This window comes from Osmerus eperlanus, chromosome 5, assembly GCF_963692335.1.
Source record: "Osmerus eperlanus chromosome 5, fOsmEpe2.1, whole genome shotgun sequence".
NCBI classification, from domain to species: domain Eukaryota; kingdom Metazoa; phylum Chordata; class Actinopteri; order Osmeriformes; family Osmeridae; genus Osmerus; species Osmerus eperlanus.
Window position 1 is genome coordinate 16642235 of NC_085022.1, and position 19702 is coordinate 16661936.

A 19702-nucleotide genomic window follows, 5' to 3' on the forward strand; every position below is an offset into this window, starting at 1 on the left:
TAGCACCTCTCCTGTTTGACATGGTTAATCAGTCAGCCAGACCGCAGCTGTATTAGCTGGTCTGATGACGTCACAGAGAGAGGAGAAGACATGAAAAGATCACAGGACGGCAGCGCCTGTCTCATGTAGACCATGACTGTGGACAGCAGCACTTACCTCACTCATGGCGTGCTCATGGAGGGTATGGTGCATTTAAGACCAATTCATCCAGTCTGGAGGGAAACCATGGAAAACTAGAAGCAACACACAATCTGCAGCTGATCAGTCTGTTCCAGAAACGCTCTCATCAGATTAGCTGGGTTTCTAGGCAATTTGATGTTGCCTGTTATATTTCTATTAGCTTGCATTGGGTATGGCTCAGTGGTAAAGGATTTGATTTCACATCAAGAGTTTCAATTTTGAATTCCCCCTGTCCTTTGCTTTGGATACAATTGTCTGTGTTGGCCATGCAAGAGGGGGTAGGAATAGATTGTGAATGTGTATATCTAACAGAGCAGCCAGCATGCCCAGTCATGTTTACCTGGCTGCCATTGCACTGAGCTGATAATGGCAAGAGCTGATTAGGAGAGTTTGCATACAGTCAGACATCTGAAATTCCTGCTGGTGTGTGTATGTTTGTAGAAGATATGAGTCTTATTTGATTATGGTAAATAGTATTGTAATCAGATGCTTTGTGGTCACCCCAGTGTGGATATTACATTACTGTAGTATGTTCACTCATACGTTCTTACACAAAGTTGCAACACTGTAAGAGGCTCTTTAGCTTGACTGTCCTTGAAGGTGAGCATGTTGGGGTGTTGGAGGGCCCCACTGTGGCCTGAAGTGGAACTGCATGCCAATAATGTCTATTCCCAGTACTACAGCTGGTGTAGGGACCAGGTTTTGACCTATGGTTTTGACAGGTGTCATAGTAATAATAGAAACCACTATGCTGTTACAGGCCACTGTTCTTGAGCATTCCTCTGAGAGAACCATCCAAAGAATTTTAAGACTTTAAGCATAAAATTTTATTTGCAAAACAAACAAAACCAAAAAAGGATCAAAATAAAAATACAATACATTCTTAAAAGTTTTTCTACAAACAATTTCACAGAAATTACCTTGGAATGCCTATTCCTGTTTTAAATTTATATACTCATATACTCCGTGTTTTAATATTTTTTATTTAAATATTCCTGTCTCCATGGTAAATGATGTACAGTATAGACCTTGCTTTCATGAGAGGGTCAAAGAGAGCTTTAAACAATCATAGTCAAGAACCAATCAGTAGTGGCCGCCCATATATGTCCATGGGCGAGCCTTCCTGTCTGTTCCTGTCACAATAAGAGTAGCATTTAGGTAAACAGGAGCATTAGGCCTGGCCCGCAGCTAAACTACTCGGAGCAGGTGGCCTCTTGCAAGACTCCAGCAGCTGCCAGAATATGTCCCTCACACCCTCTATTTACCTCTCTCCAATTCTCCCATCCCCAGAGCCTGGGCAACCCTAGTCCTCACTGACACACCCATCCATCCATCCATTCGTCCATCAATTTGTCCAACCATCCATCCGTCCATCCATCCATCCATCTATCCATCTACCCATCCTACTCTAGAGAGAATCATTTTCCTATGTACATATCCACTTATCTACAAGCTTGAGTACCAGAAATCGTTATTTCCTCTTCATGGCTGTCCCTGGCTGTCTCCTTGTCACAGCTTACATCATGTCTGTCTGTTCCCAAGCCCACATAAAAGGCACACATAAGTGAACTAGCGTACCCTCTCTCCATCCCACTCCATCTTCATAGAGGCCCAGGGCTTCACTCAAACACTCTGGAATGATGCCTTTGTAAAGCAAAACCCAAACCAAACTCAACTCCACACATGTTCAATTAAAGGCATGAATGTACTTAAAACAAATCGAATATTATGATGACTCGGTCCCCTCTCGTAATACAGTCGGTTCTTGTTTAGTTCCAGTTGCAGTCAGCACACAAGGTTAGAGGTGTTCAGAGAACAGACCATCAGCAGGATCAGAGAAGGAGGAGGGGGGAGGTGGGGGCTGTGTACCAATTCAGTGTTTAAGGAAGGGGAAAAAAAGATTAGTGCTCCCGCCCCCTCCGAAATATTAGTGCATTTATGCATCCACACATCAGCGAAAAGGTTTAGCAATGTCAGCTTTTCAATTAGGGCAGCCGACCCACCCGGAGGACCTGAAAATAAAATCAACGTAAATAGATCAAGTAACTAGAGTGATGGCTAGCCTGACCGAAAATACAACAGCAGCAAGGCTACAAGGCTATATACATTGCTTCAACACATACAAATACCCGACTGACTCAAACAGAGAAACGAGAGACAAGCCGACTGCAGGAGACAGAAAATCGAGTAAAGTAGATCAGAGTAGAGTAGAGGAGAATGGAACAGTGAAGAAAGAGAGAGAGAGAGCAAGTAACAGAGGAGGAACAAGGTCGAGAGAGAGAGAAACAAAGACAGAGAATCGAGACAGAAAGAGATGACGATTTATGTATTTCACAAAGTTCTTTGTAACCAGATGCTTTGTGGTCACCCCGGTGTGGAGTCGCAGTTGTGTCCAGTGTCTGTGTTCTCAGTGATGTCCACCTTCTCGAGCTGCCTCCAGAGACACCCTGACGCAGCCGGCCGCCGTCATTACCGGACGTCCAGACCTCAGCTGCTAGGAAATGACCTACTGAGTGGTCACCCCCAAACAGAGCTGCACCAGGACACCAGAGATCCCGGCGACACTCAGATACTCTGTTCTTAGCCCAATGCAGAGGGAGAGAAAACATACTGTTGTACAAGCTCTCGTTTTCTGGCATGTGCACACACACGTACACACACACAAGCACGCACGCACGCAACAAAACTCACACACCATCTGTGACCCTACAATTGTTTCCTCTCCAGGGCGTTTTATAAAATCTTAGGTCGGTCCAGCCCCTCAGTAGGAAAAGGCGTTTTCTCCCAAAGACAAACAAACAAACAAACAACAGATTTTCCAGTCTGTCAGGAAACAGTGCACCGAAGAGGACATCTGCCTCTGTAGATGTGTTAGGGAGACAAGGCCATGACTCTGCGTGGACAAGGTTCAAGCACCAGTGTTCAGACTCCCAACCGGAGACCATCCCCAGGAACGTGAGGGGGGGCCTCGGACAGACAGAAAAAGGCGTCCCTGAAAGGTGCCTGTCTCAAAGGTTGAGTCAAGCAGCCAGGGAGCTCCTTCAGGTCTCTCTCACATACACACAGTGGAGCTGTAGCTAAATGAGTGGGTCCTCCTGGCCCACGGAGGGCGCTATCCTTTGGGAGTCTTCTTGTTCTGGGTGTTCCACATGCCACGTTTAGAGTGGTAGTAGTGGAAGAAGTTCCTTAGTCGGAGTCTCTCCACCTCTAGACCGTTCTGCAGCACCCTGAAAGAAAGAAAGACAGAGAGAGAGATTGAATGGTCAGGAGAAAGACTATGATTCAAGAGACCTTCATCCACTCTGAAGTGCAAGACGATAGCATGTCATGTGACGACATCATACAAAGACCCTACATTCTGTGCTCTTCCATTGTGACGGTTGCTGGGTTACCTGTCCAGTAGTTCCCAGTCCTCTCCCCCCCAGCGGTCCTTGAACTCCTCCGTGTTCATCCCTCCAATCTTGTCAAAGTCGGACTTATAGATGCCAAAAAGGCCGAAGCCATTAACCTCCCAGTAACCTGAGCCATGAAACAGAGGTGGACAAAGACAAAGATTTCAGCAATAGACGTCTGTACAATATGTGTGTGTGTGTACAGTATAAGTGTAGTTGTGTATGTGTGCATATGTGTGTATTTGTGCATGTGTATTTGTTCCTGTGTGTGTGACTGTGTGCGTGTATGTGAGCGTGTCTATGTGTATAGTGTGTGTGTACAGTACGTGTGTGTGTGTGTGTGTGTGTACCGTCGGGCTCCAGGGGGGAACTGCCACAGCCCAGTCTCATGACGATGGGGGCGAAGGCCAGACGCCCCTCCACACAGTGCTTTCTGATGCTCTCCAGGATGTTGGAGGGGAAGTGGATGTGCAGGTCACACAGGAACACGATGCTGTGGTTGTCCTGGCAACACAAACACACACACATTCAGCTCTGTATGGGATCAATGGTTTAAATCACTCAGTCGATGGCACTCTGGCACTCCTATTTGTTTGCCCGTATGTGTGTGGGCCTGGGTGACTTTCTGATGAGAGGAAGAGAGGGGAAGGATGACTATCAGAGAGCCATCGTCCTCATCTACTCACAGCAGCCGCGGGTCAAATACTAGTGCGTATCTGTGTGCGTGTCAGTGTGTGTGCGTGTGCGCGTATGTGTGTGAGTCTGTGCGTTCGTGTGAGACTGTGCGTTCGTGTGAGACTGTGTGCGTCACCTGTGTGTGTGTGTGTGTGTCAGTGTGTGCGCTTGTGCGAACGTGTACGTGTGGGCGCGCGTGTGTGTGTGTGCGAGTCTGTGTGTTCGTGTGAGACTGTGTGCGTGTGGTGTGTGTGTGTAAGTCCGTTTATGTGTGTGGACAGAGTGTCCTCAGCTACTCCTCCTCCACACCCAGCAGCAGTAGGTCATCCCCATGTGAGTGACACCACGCCATCCCCGTCAGACAGACCCACTCTCAGACACCTCCCCGCCCCGCTTTGTGTGTGCGTTTGTGTGTGTGTGTGTGTTTGTTTGTGTGGAAGTGTGCGAGGGGCGGGGGAGGACAGATAAAGAAAGTATACCGCATGTGGCAGCTATGACATCCATAATGACAGTCAAAAGTCAAATGACAGGAGACTGTCACTGGCTCCAGAAATCTCCAGCGCATTACACAGTGAGAGACACACAGATGAATAATTCATGCCCTGTCTGTGCATAAGCCTCTGGTGTCGGTGGAGTGGTGTCAACGAGAGCTCAGTTCCAGTAACAATGTTTGGGTAAAAACATGGTAGGCTGGATGTTTCGGTTGTCGTACCTCTATTGTGTCCACTCCAATCTGTAGACCAGCCGAACGTTCAAAGTTCCCCTCTCTCCTCAGATACTCATACCTGGCGCGCGCACACACACAGAAACACACAAACACAGTTGTTGTGACTATGACATTTGGGCAAGGACTTCATACACACATGCACACACATCCACACCCGCGCGCGCACACACACACACACACACACACACACACACACACACACCTGGGTACAGTGCTGTCTCTCAGGGCCTGCTCTACATCCATGTCTTCGCTCTCAAAGTCAACAACGATGATGCTGAAGTTGTCGTCCTTGGTCTCGCGGTGGAGGTCCTCCATGTCCGAGATGAACTGCTGCACCCAGCGAGCCTGGTTCTTTACTGGAGAGGGGAGGAGGGGGAGGGAGAGGAGGGAGGATGCAGAGAGGCAGAGACGGGCGTGGAAGGGGAAAAGAGTGGAGTGGTAGAGCGATGGAAGGAAGGCCGAGAGTGGCGGTAGAGAGAGGGAACAAGGGAGAGAGTGGAGTAGGGGAGTACAGGGAGAAAGCGCGGCATGGAGGACACAGGAAAAGGCGAGGGGGGAAAGGGAGGAGAGCAGGAGAGAGAGGGGAACGATCAGCAAGGCTGCTGCCGACCTACGGATGAAGGTTGACAGGATCTCTGGTGCTGCTCTGCATTACAATGACTGCCGGACCAGCAGTAACGAACGCCCTCCTCCGCCAAACACCCCATGTCTTCTCTCCCCTCTCACCCCTCACCCACCTGGCACCACAAAGTGCACCATCACATCCCTCCTCCACTGCAACATGACAGGCTGGCACAGCAGGGGCTTGGCGTAGGCCGTGCCCCAGGGGGTGGCCCCGGGCTGGGCAGGGGCCCGGGTGGAGGCCGGGGGCGTCTGGGTGGTGAGTCCGGGCGGAGACGAGGCGGGGGCCACGTCGGTGTTCTCCAGGCTGTCGTCGCCCAGCCGCCCGCGGTGCAGCAGGAGGTAGATGTACTCGGACAGGCGCACCACGCTGCGGCCCCGCTCCATCAGCTCCAGCTCCACCAGGTAGCGGTTCCCCCGCGCCGAGTCTCGCCGCTTCTCCACGTTGATGATGCGGAGCAGGGTGTAGATTCTGGGGGGGGGACGGGAACAAACACACAACTCAGTAGTGATTTCACGGTTAATGGACTGGTTTTATGGGCTGAATAGGCTATTATGCCGTTTTTATGGTCGCGAAACGTCGAGAAGCACCTCTCACTGATATCTATCTCTCGTTCTCTTTTTTGGAATCCAAACCCCCCCCCCCCCCCCATCTCACCCTCCGTTGCGCTCGTTGAGTTTCTCCATGTACTGCGCCAGCACGTCCACCACCTCGCTCTCCGCCAGCTGCAGGTTCCCCGACACGTTGCAGCGCAGGTCGTTCCAGTCGGAGCGCAGCAGCTCAAAGTCCATGGGGTTGACGGAGAAGGTCCTCTGCCAGTTGATGCTCTCCTCCGCCCAGCCCGGGCGAGCCTCCGCCTCCTCGTAGCTGTAGTCCGACACCCCGCCCTCCTCCGGTTCGCGCTCCTGCTCCGGGTTAGAGCGGTTTGGGTCGGGTTCGATGTCCGGGTCGGGGTCGGGATCGGGGTCGGGGTCTGGGTTGGGGTCAGAGTCACGGGGGTGAAGGTTAGGGTCGGGGTCGACTTGCTGCTCGGACTCTGTGATCTCAGAGGTTCTGAGGTAGGAGGTGACCCTGGCCTCCACATGGAGGACGTTGTCTGAGGAGTTGAAGCCTGGATGGGTGGCCGGGGGAGGAGGGGGGTCTCCGTGTGGGAGCAAGGGGGCCACGGTGCCGCCTCTGTTGGGCAGAGCAGCGACGTAATCAGCCTCTCTACCTGGAGCCTGGAGCTCTCCCCTCCTCCTCTCACTGCCTGGGGGTCTCACTGCTGCCGCTCTGCTGGCCGCCCGCTCCACCACACCCTGCCTGCTGGAGTTGTGACTGGGAGACTTGCCCTCTCTCGTGGGGGGTTTGGGCCAGAGCTGGGGGGCACTCACCAGCCCCCTTCCCCCTGCCCCCCCTGGCCCTGCCCTGGGTCTGGAGCTGAGGTTGACCAACCTGGTGGTCTTACCGTGCTGGTAGAGGAAAACTCCGGGAAAGACTTCTCTAGGGTGTCGAGACACCAGACCCCTCCTCTCCCGCTCCCTCTCTCTCCTCTCCTCCCTCTCCTCCCGCTCCTTCTCCCTCTCCTTGGCAGGGCGCGGCCTGGTGATGTAGATCTTGTTCTCGTCCTTCTTCTCCTTGTCGTTGCCAGGGGCTGCGTTGTTGTTGCTGCCGCCACGGAGACGGGTATTCCCGTGGGCGGAGTTGCTGAGGATCTGCTTGGCGCGGCTGGCGAGGGCGGAGAGAGAGCTCTTCTGGGGGAACAGCAGGACGGACTTGCTCAGTTTGGGAGGGGTCTCGGCGCCCCCCCTCCTGCCAGGGCCGAGTTCCGAGGGCCCCGTTCGGATCCAGGAGAGAGAGCGGCCCCGCACCAGGCTGTCCGTCTGGGGGGGCAGGGCCTCCTCTGGCCCCTCGCTGTCCCCATCGGGGGCCCCAGCCTTCCTGGAGTCGCGGAACCCCCTCTGCCTTTGCCTGTCCTCCTCCGCCGGTCCATCTCTCGGGGGGAAGTGTCGTCTCTCCCTGCGGACCACCACGCGGTTGACCTCCTCCCCCTCCCCCCCCCGCTCCGGGGCGGTGGGGTCCGAGAGGTGGACGGGTCTGGAGGTGTGGCTGGTCTGGCTCGGGCGGGACGTCCTCTTGGGGGGCTGGGTGCCCACGATCTCGGCCTCGTCCTCTGGATCCACCCCTTCCTCCTCTTCCAGGAAATCTGTCGCGGGAAAGGCCAAGGGGGACACGTTCTTTCGTTGTGAGCGCAAACACTTTAAAGCGTGGGAGTGCGTGCACAGTCATGTGCGTGTGTGGATGCGTGTGGCAGTTGTTCCCTGGCGCTCACCATCTGGGTTGGGGAAGAAGAAAGGCCTGTCGTCGTCATCCTCATCCATCTTCATGTACTTGTAGAAACCAAACCTGTCAGGCAGAGAAGGACAGCGGAACACTGGAGATGAGCTAACACTCCCACACACACACACACATTTTTCTCTCGTAGTCTCCCCCCCCCCCCCCGTTCTCTATCTCTCCGTCCTCATAGACATATTTCACCAGAGCAGCAGAGAGGTCCTTACTTCTCCAGGTAGATGGGAGACTCCCTGTAGAAGCACTTGTTCTCCCTCTCCATGTGGGTGAGGCGGGTGAAGTCGTTGGGATACACGAAGGAAAGGTACACCTGAGGGCGATAAGGCAGACGGGGTCATGACAAACTTTTCCTCCGACAAAGAGAGACCGTAGAGTGGTCCTAACCTGTCATCAAACCGGACCACAAATGGGTTTTCCTAGTTTAAGAACCTACAGTTAGGTCCATAAATATTTGGACATTGACACAATTGTCATCATTTTGGCTCTGTATACCACCACAATGGATTTGAAATGAAACAATCAAGATGTGCTTTAAGTGCAGACTTTCAGCTTTAATTTCAGGGTATTTACATCCAAATCAGGTGAACGGTGTAGGAATTACAACACATTTTATATGTGGCCCCCCCCTTTTTAAGGGACCAAAAATAATTGGACAAACTAACATAATCATAAATCTAATTGTCACTTTTAATACTTGGTTGCAAATCCTTTGCAGTCAATGACAGCCTGAAGTCTGGAAGCCATAGACATCACCAGACACTGGGTTTCGTCCCTGGTGATGCTCTGCCAGGCCTCTACTGCAACTGTCTTCAGTTCCTGCTTGTTCTTGGGGCATTTTCCCTTCAGTTTTGTTTTTAGAAAGTGAAATGCATGCTCAATTGGATTTAGGTCAGGTGATTGACTTGGCCATTGCAGAACATTCCACTTCTTTGCCTTAAAAAACTCTTTGGTTGCTTTCGCAGTATGCTTCGGGTCATTGTCCATCTGCACTGTGAAGCACCGTCCTATGAGTTCTGAAGCATTTGGCTGAATCTGAGCAGATAATATTGCCAGAAACACTTCAGAATTCATCCTACTGCTTTTGTCAGCAGTCACATCATCGATAAATACAAGGGAACCAGTTCCATTGGCAGCCATACATGCCCACGCCATAACACTACCTCCACCATGCTTCACTGATGAGGTGGTATGCTTTGGATCATGAGCAGTTCCTTCCCTTCTCCATACTCTTCTCTTCCCATCATTCTGGTACAAGTTGATCTTGGTCTCATCTGTCCATAGGATGTTGTTCCAGAACTGTACAGGCTCTTTTAGATGTTTTTTGGCAAACTCTAATCTGGTCTTCCTGTTTTTGAGACTCACCAATGGTTTACATCTTGTGGTGAACCCTCTGTATTTACTCTGGTGAAGTCTTCTCTTAATTTTTGACTTTGACACAGATACGCCTACCTCCTGGAGAGTGTTCTTGATCTGGCCAACTGTTGTGAAGGGGTTTTTCTTCACCAGGGAAAGAATTCTTCTGTCATCCACCACGGAAAACAACTGTGGTGGATGACAGAAGAATTCTTTCCCCTCTTCCGGGTCTTTTGGTGTTGCTGAGCTCACCAGTGCGTTCTTTCTTTTTAAGAATGTACCAAACAGTTGATTTGGCCACACCTAATGTTTTTGCTATCTCTCTGATAGGTTTGTTTTGATTTTTCAGCCTAACGATGGCTTGCTTCACTGATGGTGACAGCTCTTTGGACTTTATATTGAGAGTTGACAGCAACAGATTCCAAACACAAATACCATACTTGAAATGAACTCTAGACCTTTTATCTGCTCCTTGTCAATGAAATAACGAACTCCCATGAGGGAATAACATACACCTGGCCATGGAACAGCTGAGCAGCCAATTGTCCAATTACTTTTGGTCCGTTAAAAAGGGGGGGGCCACATATCAAATGTGTTGTAATTCCTACACCGTTCACCTGATTTGGATGTAAATACCCTGAAATTAAAGCTGAAAGTCTGCACTTAAAGCACATCTTGATTGTTTAATTTCAAATCCATTGTGGTGGTATACAGAGCCAAAATGATGACAATTGTGTCAATGTCCAAATATTTATGGACCTAACTGTATGTGGTTTGGATGGTGTAATGACGTATACTGGTCTATAGGGGGCAGCAACATTCAACTTCCACTGGTGGTGGTTGAGGGGCTGTGGTCTGCAGCTGAACACAGCACAGGAGAGGAAGATGGAATAGACTCTGGAGGGCCCAGGCTTTCCTCTCATCTGTTCCCCTTCCAGCCAATCTGAATATGCTGGTTAATGTGCTGCTTTGAGCAGAGTAGAGGGTCAGGAGTTCTGAGAGACTGCACTTTTAATGACCTTGCAGGGGCCAAATGTTAATGAGAAACCCCTATTAACCTTTTACCACACACACATGTACACCTAAAACACATGCACACCCTCCCTCCCTCCCTCCCTCCCTCTCTCTCTCTCTCTCTCTCTCTCTCTCTCTCTCTCTCCCTCTCTCTCTCTCTCTCTCTCTCTCTCTCTCTCTCTCTCTCTCCCTCTCTCTTTATGCCATATGTCCAAAGTCCCAGAGGGAAGGAGCTGAGGGGGTCAGTCACTCACAAACTGCAGGCCCTGGTATCTGGCGATGGGGAAGTCTTTGACCACATAGGTGGGGGAGTAGAGACAGGCCGGTAGCACGTTTTGCAGACGAGAGGCCTCAATCATGGGGGCTGGAAAAAGGGAAGGGAGAGGAAAAGTGAAGGGAAGTAAGAAATGCGTGATAAACTAGATTAGACGAGAAAAGACTGGGAGACAGACACTTACTGCTGTAAAATGTGTCTCTGGGGTCTGGCTTCAGCATGTCAGCTCCATGCTGACTGGCAGGGCTGTGACCTGGGTCTTGACCCTGGCCTGGACTGTGAGCCTGGCCCCGGCCTCGAACCTGACCCTGGTCCTGACCTTGATGATCTCTGGGTGGGCGAATGTGACTGGCCAGAGTCTGGGGTATGTGATCCACACCGTTCATCTTCAGGCTAGACTCGTCTGGAGCACACATACAAACACAGACACACACGCAGAGACATACAAACAAAGGTGCGCGCAAAAATGGTCACAAAAATGTGTTGATTATCATCCAGACACATGAACTTTAGATAACAGAGCTTCGGATAACAACCCACAACAATTCCTTTACCTAGAGAGGAGAGGAGGAGAGAGGAGAGTTATAATTACACCAATCGATTGGTGGAAGGAAGGAGGGAGAGCCTGTGATTTATGGGGTGTCAACCGCAAAGGCCTGATGAAAGAAATACTTCATAATTAACAGGGAGGCCAAGATCCCTCTTCTCCCAGGAAGGAAGAGTAGGTCAGGTCTGAGCTGTGTTCAAGCCCCTCCTCTGGGGGTGTGTACGGCCGCCTGACTGGGTGGAAGTTCCTGACCGAGAGGGAGGAGCCGGGCAGGGTTGGTGTGTCTCCAGCCCAGTCTGAGTGAGGGATGGTGGGGAGATGTGTGTGTAGCGACCCTGGACTGGTGATGATGGGCAGGGTGGAGGCTGTGCATGTGTAAGTGTGTGTTTAGTTGTGATTACTGTAACAGCTGTTATGTTACTAAAGAACCGTGACCCTTCGTAGTGGAAATATCGGACCATTTATTACGTTTGCAACACACACACTGTGTAAAAGGACACCCTGCACCAGACCAGCAGTGGGTATCCTAGCAACCTTCTTCATTTCCATGAAATTCTGTTACAAAGCTAAGTAATGAGTATGAGGCCATACATTCATAATGGAAGAATTGAATCCCAAAGGAAGTAGTAAATAAGAGCGATGACAAGCATTGTAGAACGTCAACAATGCATGAAAAATATGCAGACAATTAGGTCTGTTTTCCAATGGACGTCTGTTGGAGAGTAGGGATCGTATTTTATGCTAATGTGATTGGGTACAGTGCAGTTATGTCATGGATGAGTTCTTGCAATTGATCTAGATCTGAACATGAGCATATTAAAGTCTGCACTGCCATGGAAATGTAAAAATGCCTTCTCTTTGTTTCAAAACGATGTATGTGCAATCAGGAAAGTATTTTGATATGGAAACGTTGTTGTCAAGCATAGCAGGCCATGATTCTAAAGATGGCATCAGGTTGTCAGTCCTGTCCAGCTACCATATCAATGGGGTCGCTATGGTAACGCAGCTAAGACCCAGGGTGGGGGTAACATTGACTTCATACAAACTCCCAATAACCCCCATCCATCTCTATCTCTCCACTCCAATCCATACAAGGACCATTCCAGATGCATAGCTGGGGTTGTGAAGCCACTGTACTTTTCACTGTCTTTGATCAACGCCATTGATAACTTGATAAATGAGAGATTGTAAGCTGTTTCTGAAGCTTCTACTGACCCTGACAGGTCAGAGGTCAACATTACCCAGGGGGAGGAGCTTACTGCCTTTAAGTATGGCCAGCTTACCAGTGTAGAGGGAGATGTAGGCGGAGTCAATAACCTCATACTTCAGACCAGGCAGGAACGGACGCCACTAAGAGAGAAAGAGGGAGAGCGAGGGAAGGGGGGGGGGATAGAGAGAGTGGGAGATAGAGAGAGTGAGTGGCAGAGAGACAGGGGGGGAATGGGAGAGAGAGAGAGAAAAAAAAGCCACCTTAAAGAACATGGTTTGTCTTGTCTGTGAAGAACCTGTACCGGTCAGTTAGAGTGATGTCCTGCCTGCTCCGCCACTCAGTAATATTGATCCTGACACCACCACTGCTGACCGTGAGAGGGAGAGAGAAGACGAGGGGTCGAGGAGGACAGGATGGAGAGCAGATAGGGAATAAGAGGAGGAGACCAGAGAGGAACAGAGAGATGAACTTGGGATGGTGAGAGAGGGGTTGAAGGAGAGAACACAGGGGATAAGTCTGGGTGATTGGAATGAATCAGAGGCTTCAGGAACAGCGATAGACCAAAGAGAGACAGGCTACAATTCCTTTAAAGAGATTCTGCAATTACCAAGTCACTTCTACTTACTCGCACTGTAATCATAGGAGACAGGTCATTTTCCACTGAGGGAACAGGAAACACAAATATACAACCTGCTCATACGCTGACAAACACACACACACACACACACACTGACACACACAGACACACAGGCGGTCACACGCACGCACAGACACACGCACATTCCGTCTATTCTGATAAACGGAATCAAATACACCTATGTATGTTGACTGATTAGTTTAAGGAAAAACACACAGACACACACACACACAGCGTGGAGTGCTGTACAGCAGGGCACAAACAACAGTAGCATTCAGCTAGTGTCTGTGTCTCTCCCGTCAAGGTCGAGTCTGCTTGTCCTGTGCCTTTCAGGGATCAATGGAGCTCGGCGCCCAAGCTCTCTGAGAACAGGCCAGGAGACACACACACGCACACACTGCACAATAGCACACACACTCAGTTGAGCAATCACAACACATTAAAACACGTGTAAATCATTTCAGTGGTACCGCAGTACACAGGGAACGCTTTCATTCGCATTCACATGTAAAACTGTGTAACCATGCTGTGACATTGACACATGCGTGGTAACATGTCAGACTAAAGGTCTTTGATGTGACAGGCTGCAGCAAATGACTATTAACATTCACATGATGACAGCTGATCAAACCTGTGAACAGTAAAAACCCTTCTAAAGGGCACCCAAGGGTATATGCTTGTAACAGGTATAAACCACAAAAAAAAAGATTTGCGTTTGGCGTATATATGTGTGCATGGGTTAGGGTTACATACTGTATGTATTTGGGTGTCTGTGTGCGTCTATTTGGGTGACTGTATGTGTGTCTGTGTGTGCTTGTCTATGTCTATGTGTGTGTGCATGTCTGTGTGTGTGTGTGTGCGTGCGTTTGTCGATGTCTGTGTTGTCAGACTCTGGAGGATGGACCGGGGGCCTGCTTACTGGCCCAGTAAGTTCAACAGAGAGGAAAGAAAATCAATACCTGAGGGGAAATAATAAAAAGTAACAATTGCTGAGCAAAATGGCGCCCGGCCGCCAGGGGTGTTTCATCATGTTTCATCAGGCCCCGTCCGCCCGGTGACATGTGGGCTTCTGATGTTGTTTGGGCTTTGCAGAACGAGTGTGTGATTGTGTGTACCATCCTCTCGGCAGTAGCAGGCCTGGTTTCACACTCACAGCCACACACACAAATCTGCACGGACACACCGACGCACACGCAGACAGACGCGCACAGAGGAACACACGGCCTTTCTCTCAGAACGCCTTTCTCTTCACTGGGTTTCTCGCTCCGATGTTGTTTTCTCTCTCTCTTTCTTTCTCTCTCTCTCTCTTTCTTTCTCTCTTTTTCTTTCTCTCTCTCTCTCTTTCTTTCTCTCTCTCTCTTTCTCTCTCTCTCTCTCCCTCCCTCCTTCTCTCTCTCCTCCGCTCCCTCGCTTCCATCGTCTGCTCCAAAGCCAGAGGCAGAAGAGGAGATGAAGAGTTGTTAGCATCTACCATTAGGGTAGAATAGATACCCTAATGAAAACTCTAATAAGAATGTCTAACTCTCTTAGTATGATTCAGCATTCTCTTCAGCTTTAAAAAGCAATACTAAACACTAAGCACCAGCTCTACCAGGCCCTATTAGATAAACAGTAGGAAGAAAACCTTTTTTCTTTGCGTATTCTTTACTTTTAGCAGGGGTAAAGAGAGGGAGTTTCTCTTTCTCTCTCTTTAGATCTCTCTCTCCCTTAATCGATGTATCTCTTTCTTTATCTCTTTCTCACCACTCCTTATCTAAACCTTTTCCTCTGTCAATTTTCCTATCCCTCCCTATTTCTCTCTGTCTTTTTTTCTTCTCTATCTCTCTCACATCACCTGGCTCCAACTACGTGCCCTAATTGGCATGGTGGCAGAGGCCTGTGGCAGAAAGAACAGGAGAACAAGACAGATGTGTCCAGTCGTGCCGGAAGACCACACAGGACTACGACAATACTCTGTTAAACCAGTCAGAGAGAGAGAGAGAGACAGAGACACAGATAAAGTGACAGTGACAGAGAAGGTGAGGGAGTTGAAAGATGAGTTTCACTGTGCAGATTAAAACAGTAATGATGTGACATCCTTTTCATTTTAACTGACAAAACGGCGCGTAGCCTGGAGATTACAAACCAAATTTCCCCCAAATACACCCATGACATGGCAGCAAGTTCCTGGTTGTAACTGGGGAAAGAGGGAATGATATTTGAGGGGAAGTGGGGTACAGGGTTTGACTTAGTTTCTGTGATGAATTATACATTCAGTCAAAGTGTTTCAGACGAAGTGTTTGGGTCTGACAAATGAGTTCGATATCCATAGCGCTCACTGGAGCATAGTCAAACTGCTTGCAGAGACAACCAGTAGTGGGGTGGTGCTCACACAACCAGAACAGTCTGGTATAAAAACGCTTGAAAGCTGTGACAGACCAAAGACTGTGAAGTCTGCATTACTGGTAAATTGCATTTCGTATTTAAAGCACAGAAATGCAAGAACATACATTCACATGTCAAAGGACTGAGACAGGAACATGAGATGGATGTTAAAGGCATGTGTCTACATTTAAGATGAGGTCATGGGTGAGGTGCGTACTATACGCTTTGGAAACGCTAGTTTCCGCTAGTTTTACTTTATGTCATGTTATAAAACTCACAGACTGCACCCCAAACATGAACAGAGATCAAGCTAAAACCAGGCATATTACAGCTTCACAACCATAAATAAACCAGCAGACAGGACTGAACCAGCCGCAACATAAAAATCTTTAAATGTTTTACAGCTACCAGGTGCTAGGCAGAATAGAGCAGGGTGGTAAAACACCAAGGACCAAACATGTAACCTACATACAACATGCTAAGGGCTAAATTCAAACGAATACAAAATAAATATGTACAGTTCCAACTTTAATGTGAGCTGAATGTGTATACGATAGGGCTAACATGAGGGCCAGGCTGCCCGCTAGCCTAGCCTGGCACTCTGAGGGAGGTGGAGATGGAGGGATAAGAACGCCATGGCGACAGGGAGACAGCACGGCTCCCATGACAGGGAGCTAGAGCTAAAGCTAAAAGGACAACGACACACACGCGCGCTCCCAGTGGCACCGAACGCGGTGTGACGTGTCCAATGAGATCTCCACAGATGGAGGGAGCAGGGAGCCAGAGGAGATGAACGACAAGGAAGAGGAGGGAGGTGAGGAGGAGGGTAATAGAGAGATGAGAGGAGGGGGAGGAAAAGAAGGAGGAGCGGAGGGTGGAACAGAGAAAGAAGGAAAGCATACTCAAGGACATGTCAGTAGAGCTGATCGTTTGGGTGTGAGATTCAGAACGAAATGAAGAGAAGCCCATAAAGGGGTCCTGTGTTTGGGACTGAGCCTGTGAAGCAGTCCAAGTGGCTATATGAAGGAAATAAAGCCTAAAGGAAAGAAACAGGTTCACGCAGAAAATACATAGTTGGGTTCAGTAGTTCACTAACATATCTCGGCTGTGTGGTGGGAGAATTAGGTTGAATACAGATGTATGTGTATGTGTGTGTGTGTGTGAGAGAGAGCGAGAGAGAGAAAGTGTACTAATTGGTGGAGCACTTCTAGAAGTAGCCAAATGGGAGTGATAAAGCAAGCAGCCCATTAAAACCAAACATGTAAATCCCAGACCTCTCGCTCTCCATAAACGTAGCAGGACTAATTAAGGTCTGGCTTCTTCTCTCTCTCCTCCACCAGTCACTCTGTTTTACAACCAACAACTTCCTTCTCCCAGTCATGGTGGGGAGGGGGCCTTCCACAAATCTTTCATTGTTTGTTATATGTGTGTTTATGTAATGAGTCCCAACTGTTCTCACAGTTTTATCTATTTTAAAATGTGAAAAAAATATGTTTAACAGGGCTGAAAAGAGGATAGGATGTCACCCAAGAATGGACTAGGTGTTGCGTATACCTGGGGCGTGTGTGTGTTTGTGCCATTTTTTTCAATAATTCTTTCATGAACCACCACAGATGTAGGCCTATCTTCCTCACTCTCTCTGTGGAGCTACCTATCCTACCTAGAGACAGAGTACTCTAACCCTGCCCTATCAAAGTATCCGCTTCAGATGACCTGAAACAAACATCTCTCTTTTTTTCCCTACCCCTCCTCTCTCTCTCTCTCTCTCTCTCTCTCTCTCTCTCTCTCTCTCTCTCTCTCTCTCTCTCTCTCTCTCTCTCTCTCTCTCTCTCTCTCTCTCTCTCTCTTCTCTCTTTTTCCATCTCTCTCTCTCCATATGCAGTCTCCAGAGGACCTGTACATCTTTGTGCAGGCCAGCAAGCTGTTTGGGAAGAAAGACCAGTGGATCTATGCTATCTCTTCCCCAACAAACAGAAGTGTGCTTCTGCCAGATTTATCTAGGCTGAGGGCTAGTGGTGAGACAGCCCAGTCACACTAAATCTGCTGCCTCTGTCAAGGTGTGAAATGTATGCAGCTATTAAATCACAAGCAAGGGCCTTGCTAAGACAGTGTGACCGAGAACACACACACAGAAACACACACACACACTTGATTTGCAGTGTAGCTTTGTCCTTTTCCATTAATTTATTTATCACAGTTGAAACTAACTCTAATGGCTTTTTTTTTAAGGCTGGTTTTCTCCCTCTCTCTCTTCTCCTGGCATGTCGTGGGAGGAGGGTAATGCCCATGTGATGTGCTATCTTTGTCGACATCATCACAATGTCAACACTTCAGAAAGGCTTTTGAGATTACAATGTACAACATCAAATGAAAGCTTTGCTCAGTTCCATTGACCAGATTTTTATCTCCCTCAGTCTTGTTTATTTGGTTCGCTCCCCTCCCCTCTTCTCAACTCTGCTCTCTTCTCCTCTCCTCTTCTTTTTTCTTCTTCCTCTCCTCTCATCTCTTTTCTCCTCCTCACCTCCTCTCTAACGCAGGTCTTTGTCTCCACAGAGAGCTGTCCAGCTGTGTCTGAGAAACCCATCATTACTAAACAAGTGTGGAGGCGCACATAAGCCAACACACAAACACACACACATACACACCCACACATTCATTCATACACAAAACACACAGCACATCAGCCACTCCCCCCCCCCCCCCCCCCTCATACATTCTAGATTGTCACATTGTCACGCCGCAAAAGGAAACATCACATGAGCCACAGAGAAGGGTGTCAGTTATGCCTTTACGGCGCCATAGCAACAGGGAGCACACCTGGGTCTGAATGGAGGCAGAGGAGAAGCTGCAAGAGGGAAAGAGGGGGGAGAGGAGCAATAAGAGAGAGGCAAAGAGAGAGGAAAACCGACCTACAGAGAGCGAGACTGTGTGTGTGTGAGAGAGAAGAAAGAGAGAGAGAGAGAGAGAGAGAGAGAGAGAGAGAGAGAGATGAGAGAGAGAGAGAGGGAAGGTAGACAGAGAAATAAAGGGAGACAGAAGGAAAACACAAGGCTACTGGAGAGGTAGGGAGGGACTAGAGAGGTAATGAGAAAGAAATACAAGAAAGAAAGAAAGAAAGAAAGAAAGAAAGAGAGACACAGAGGGAGAGAGAGAGAGAGAGAGAGAGAGAGAGAGAGAGAGAGAGAGAGAGACACAGAGGGAGAGATCTGTAGAGCGAATAGTATATCTGGATATATATCCACAGAAACACCGTCACATCCCTTATTCACATCAGTGCCCTCACAAACACACACTCACACACACAAATACACATATCATAGAGCTCAATGCTGATTAATAGTACCTTAGATACAGCACCAACCAGCAGATAATATACACTAGAAAAAGAACATAGAGATGGAAGGCTGAAGGAGGAAGAACGGAGAGAAAAGCAAAGAAAAAATGATGATGTAGCCGAGGCAAGGAGACGGATGGCTTGAATACAACAAAGAGGGTTTAAAGTCCTGAACTAACCACACCAGAGACGTGGGCTCCACGCTATGACATCACAACAGGACCTTTGATCTTTCATTGGCTGAGGCCATGACCAGATGACCGCATGGAGATAGAAAAAACATGGAGGAGAGCAGGGTGTGGAGACAGGAGAGGAGAGCAGGGTGTGGAGACAGGAGAGGAGAGCGGGGTGTGGAGACAGGAGAGGAGAGCAGGGTGTGGAGACAGGAGAGGAGAGCGGGGTGTGAAGACAGGAGAGGAGAGGAGGGGGGGTTGGAAGGTAGAGGAGTAGCTGGAGCTACAGTCTGGCAGTTACTAGTCTGGCAGCTCACCACTCTGGTTGAAAGCTCTGGGCGGCAGTCCACCTCAAATATAGGGCATTTTCCTGCTTCGCTCTCTTCCCTCCGACAAAACACCTGGTGTGAGCAACAAGCCCCTCCCTCTAGTGCCCCCACACCCACCCCCCTCAAGACAGGTCGGGTCAGGATCGGACTGGTCCACTTACCCCCACCTCCACGTGGTCTGAGCCCTTGTCATCCTGCTTGTGGAGAACTTCAAAGTAATAACGTCTGGACGAGATGAGGCTGGGGACAGACAGAGGAGGAGAGAGAGAGAGAGAGACAGAGAGAGAGAGACAGAGAGAGAGAGAGAGAGAGAGAGAGAGAGAGATGGAGGAGAGAGAGATGGAGAGAGGGATAAAGATTAGTTAGACAGGTCAACTGAGCTGGACCAAGACGTTTATCATTGCGATGGTGTGATCATAGCTGAATCTGCTAAGGTAAAAGGAGGACAGAAGCTATTACACTGAACATCAACACACCCCTTCACACACATATTGCAAATTCACCCCCCCCACACACACACACACACGCACTCGCCCACAC

The 19702-nt window shown here is 49.2% G+C and overlaps 1 protein-coding gene across 2 annotated transcripts in view; it reads right to left on the reverse strand.

The window, feature by feature from the left end:
• Positions 1 to 1147: 1147 nt before the first annotated feature.
• The window catches only part of b4galnt4a (beta-1,4-N-acetyl-galactosaminyl transferase 4a), a 91389-nt gene continuing 72834 nt past the window's right edge, over positions 1148 to 19702 (reverse strand). For both annotated transcript variants that reach the window (XM_062461962.1, XM_062461960.1), the window contains exons 9-21: positions 19324 to 19402; positions 12399 to 12465; positions 10753 to 10971; positions 10549 to 10658; positions 8137 to 8237; positions 7908 to 7981; positions 6254 to 7781; positions 5712 to 6067; positions 5177 to 5330; positions 4960 to 5032; positions 3923 to 4076; positions 3573 to 3699; positions 1148 to 3407 (exon numbers count right to left, since the gene is read on the reverse strand). In XM_062461962.1, coding sequence (XP_062317946.1) covers positions 3293 to 3407; positions 3573 to 3699; positions 3923 to 4076; positions 4960 to 5032; positions 5177 to 5330; positions 5712 to 6067; positions 6254 to 7781; positions 7908 to 7981; positions 8137 to 8237; positions 10549 to 10658; positions 10753 to 10971; positions 12399 to 12465; positions 19324 to 19402 — 3157 coding nt within the window. In that variant the 3' untranslated portion in view covers positions 1148 to 3292. The remainder of the gene's footprint in view (positions 3408 to 3572; positions 3700 to 3922; positions 4077 to 4959; positions 5033 to 5176; positions 5331 to 5711; positions 6068 to 6253; positions 7782 to 7907; positions 7982 to 8136; positions 8238 to 10548; positions 10659 to 10752; positions 10972 to 12398; positions 12466 to 19323; positions 19403 to 19702) is intronic.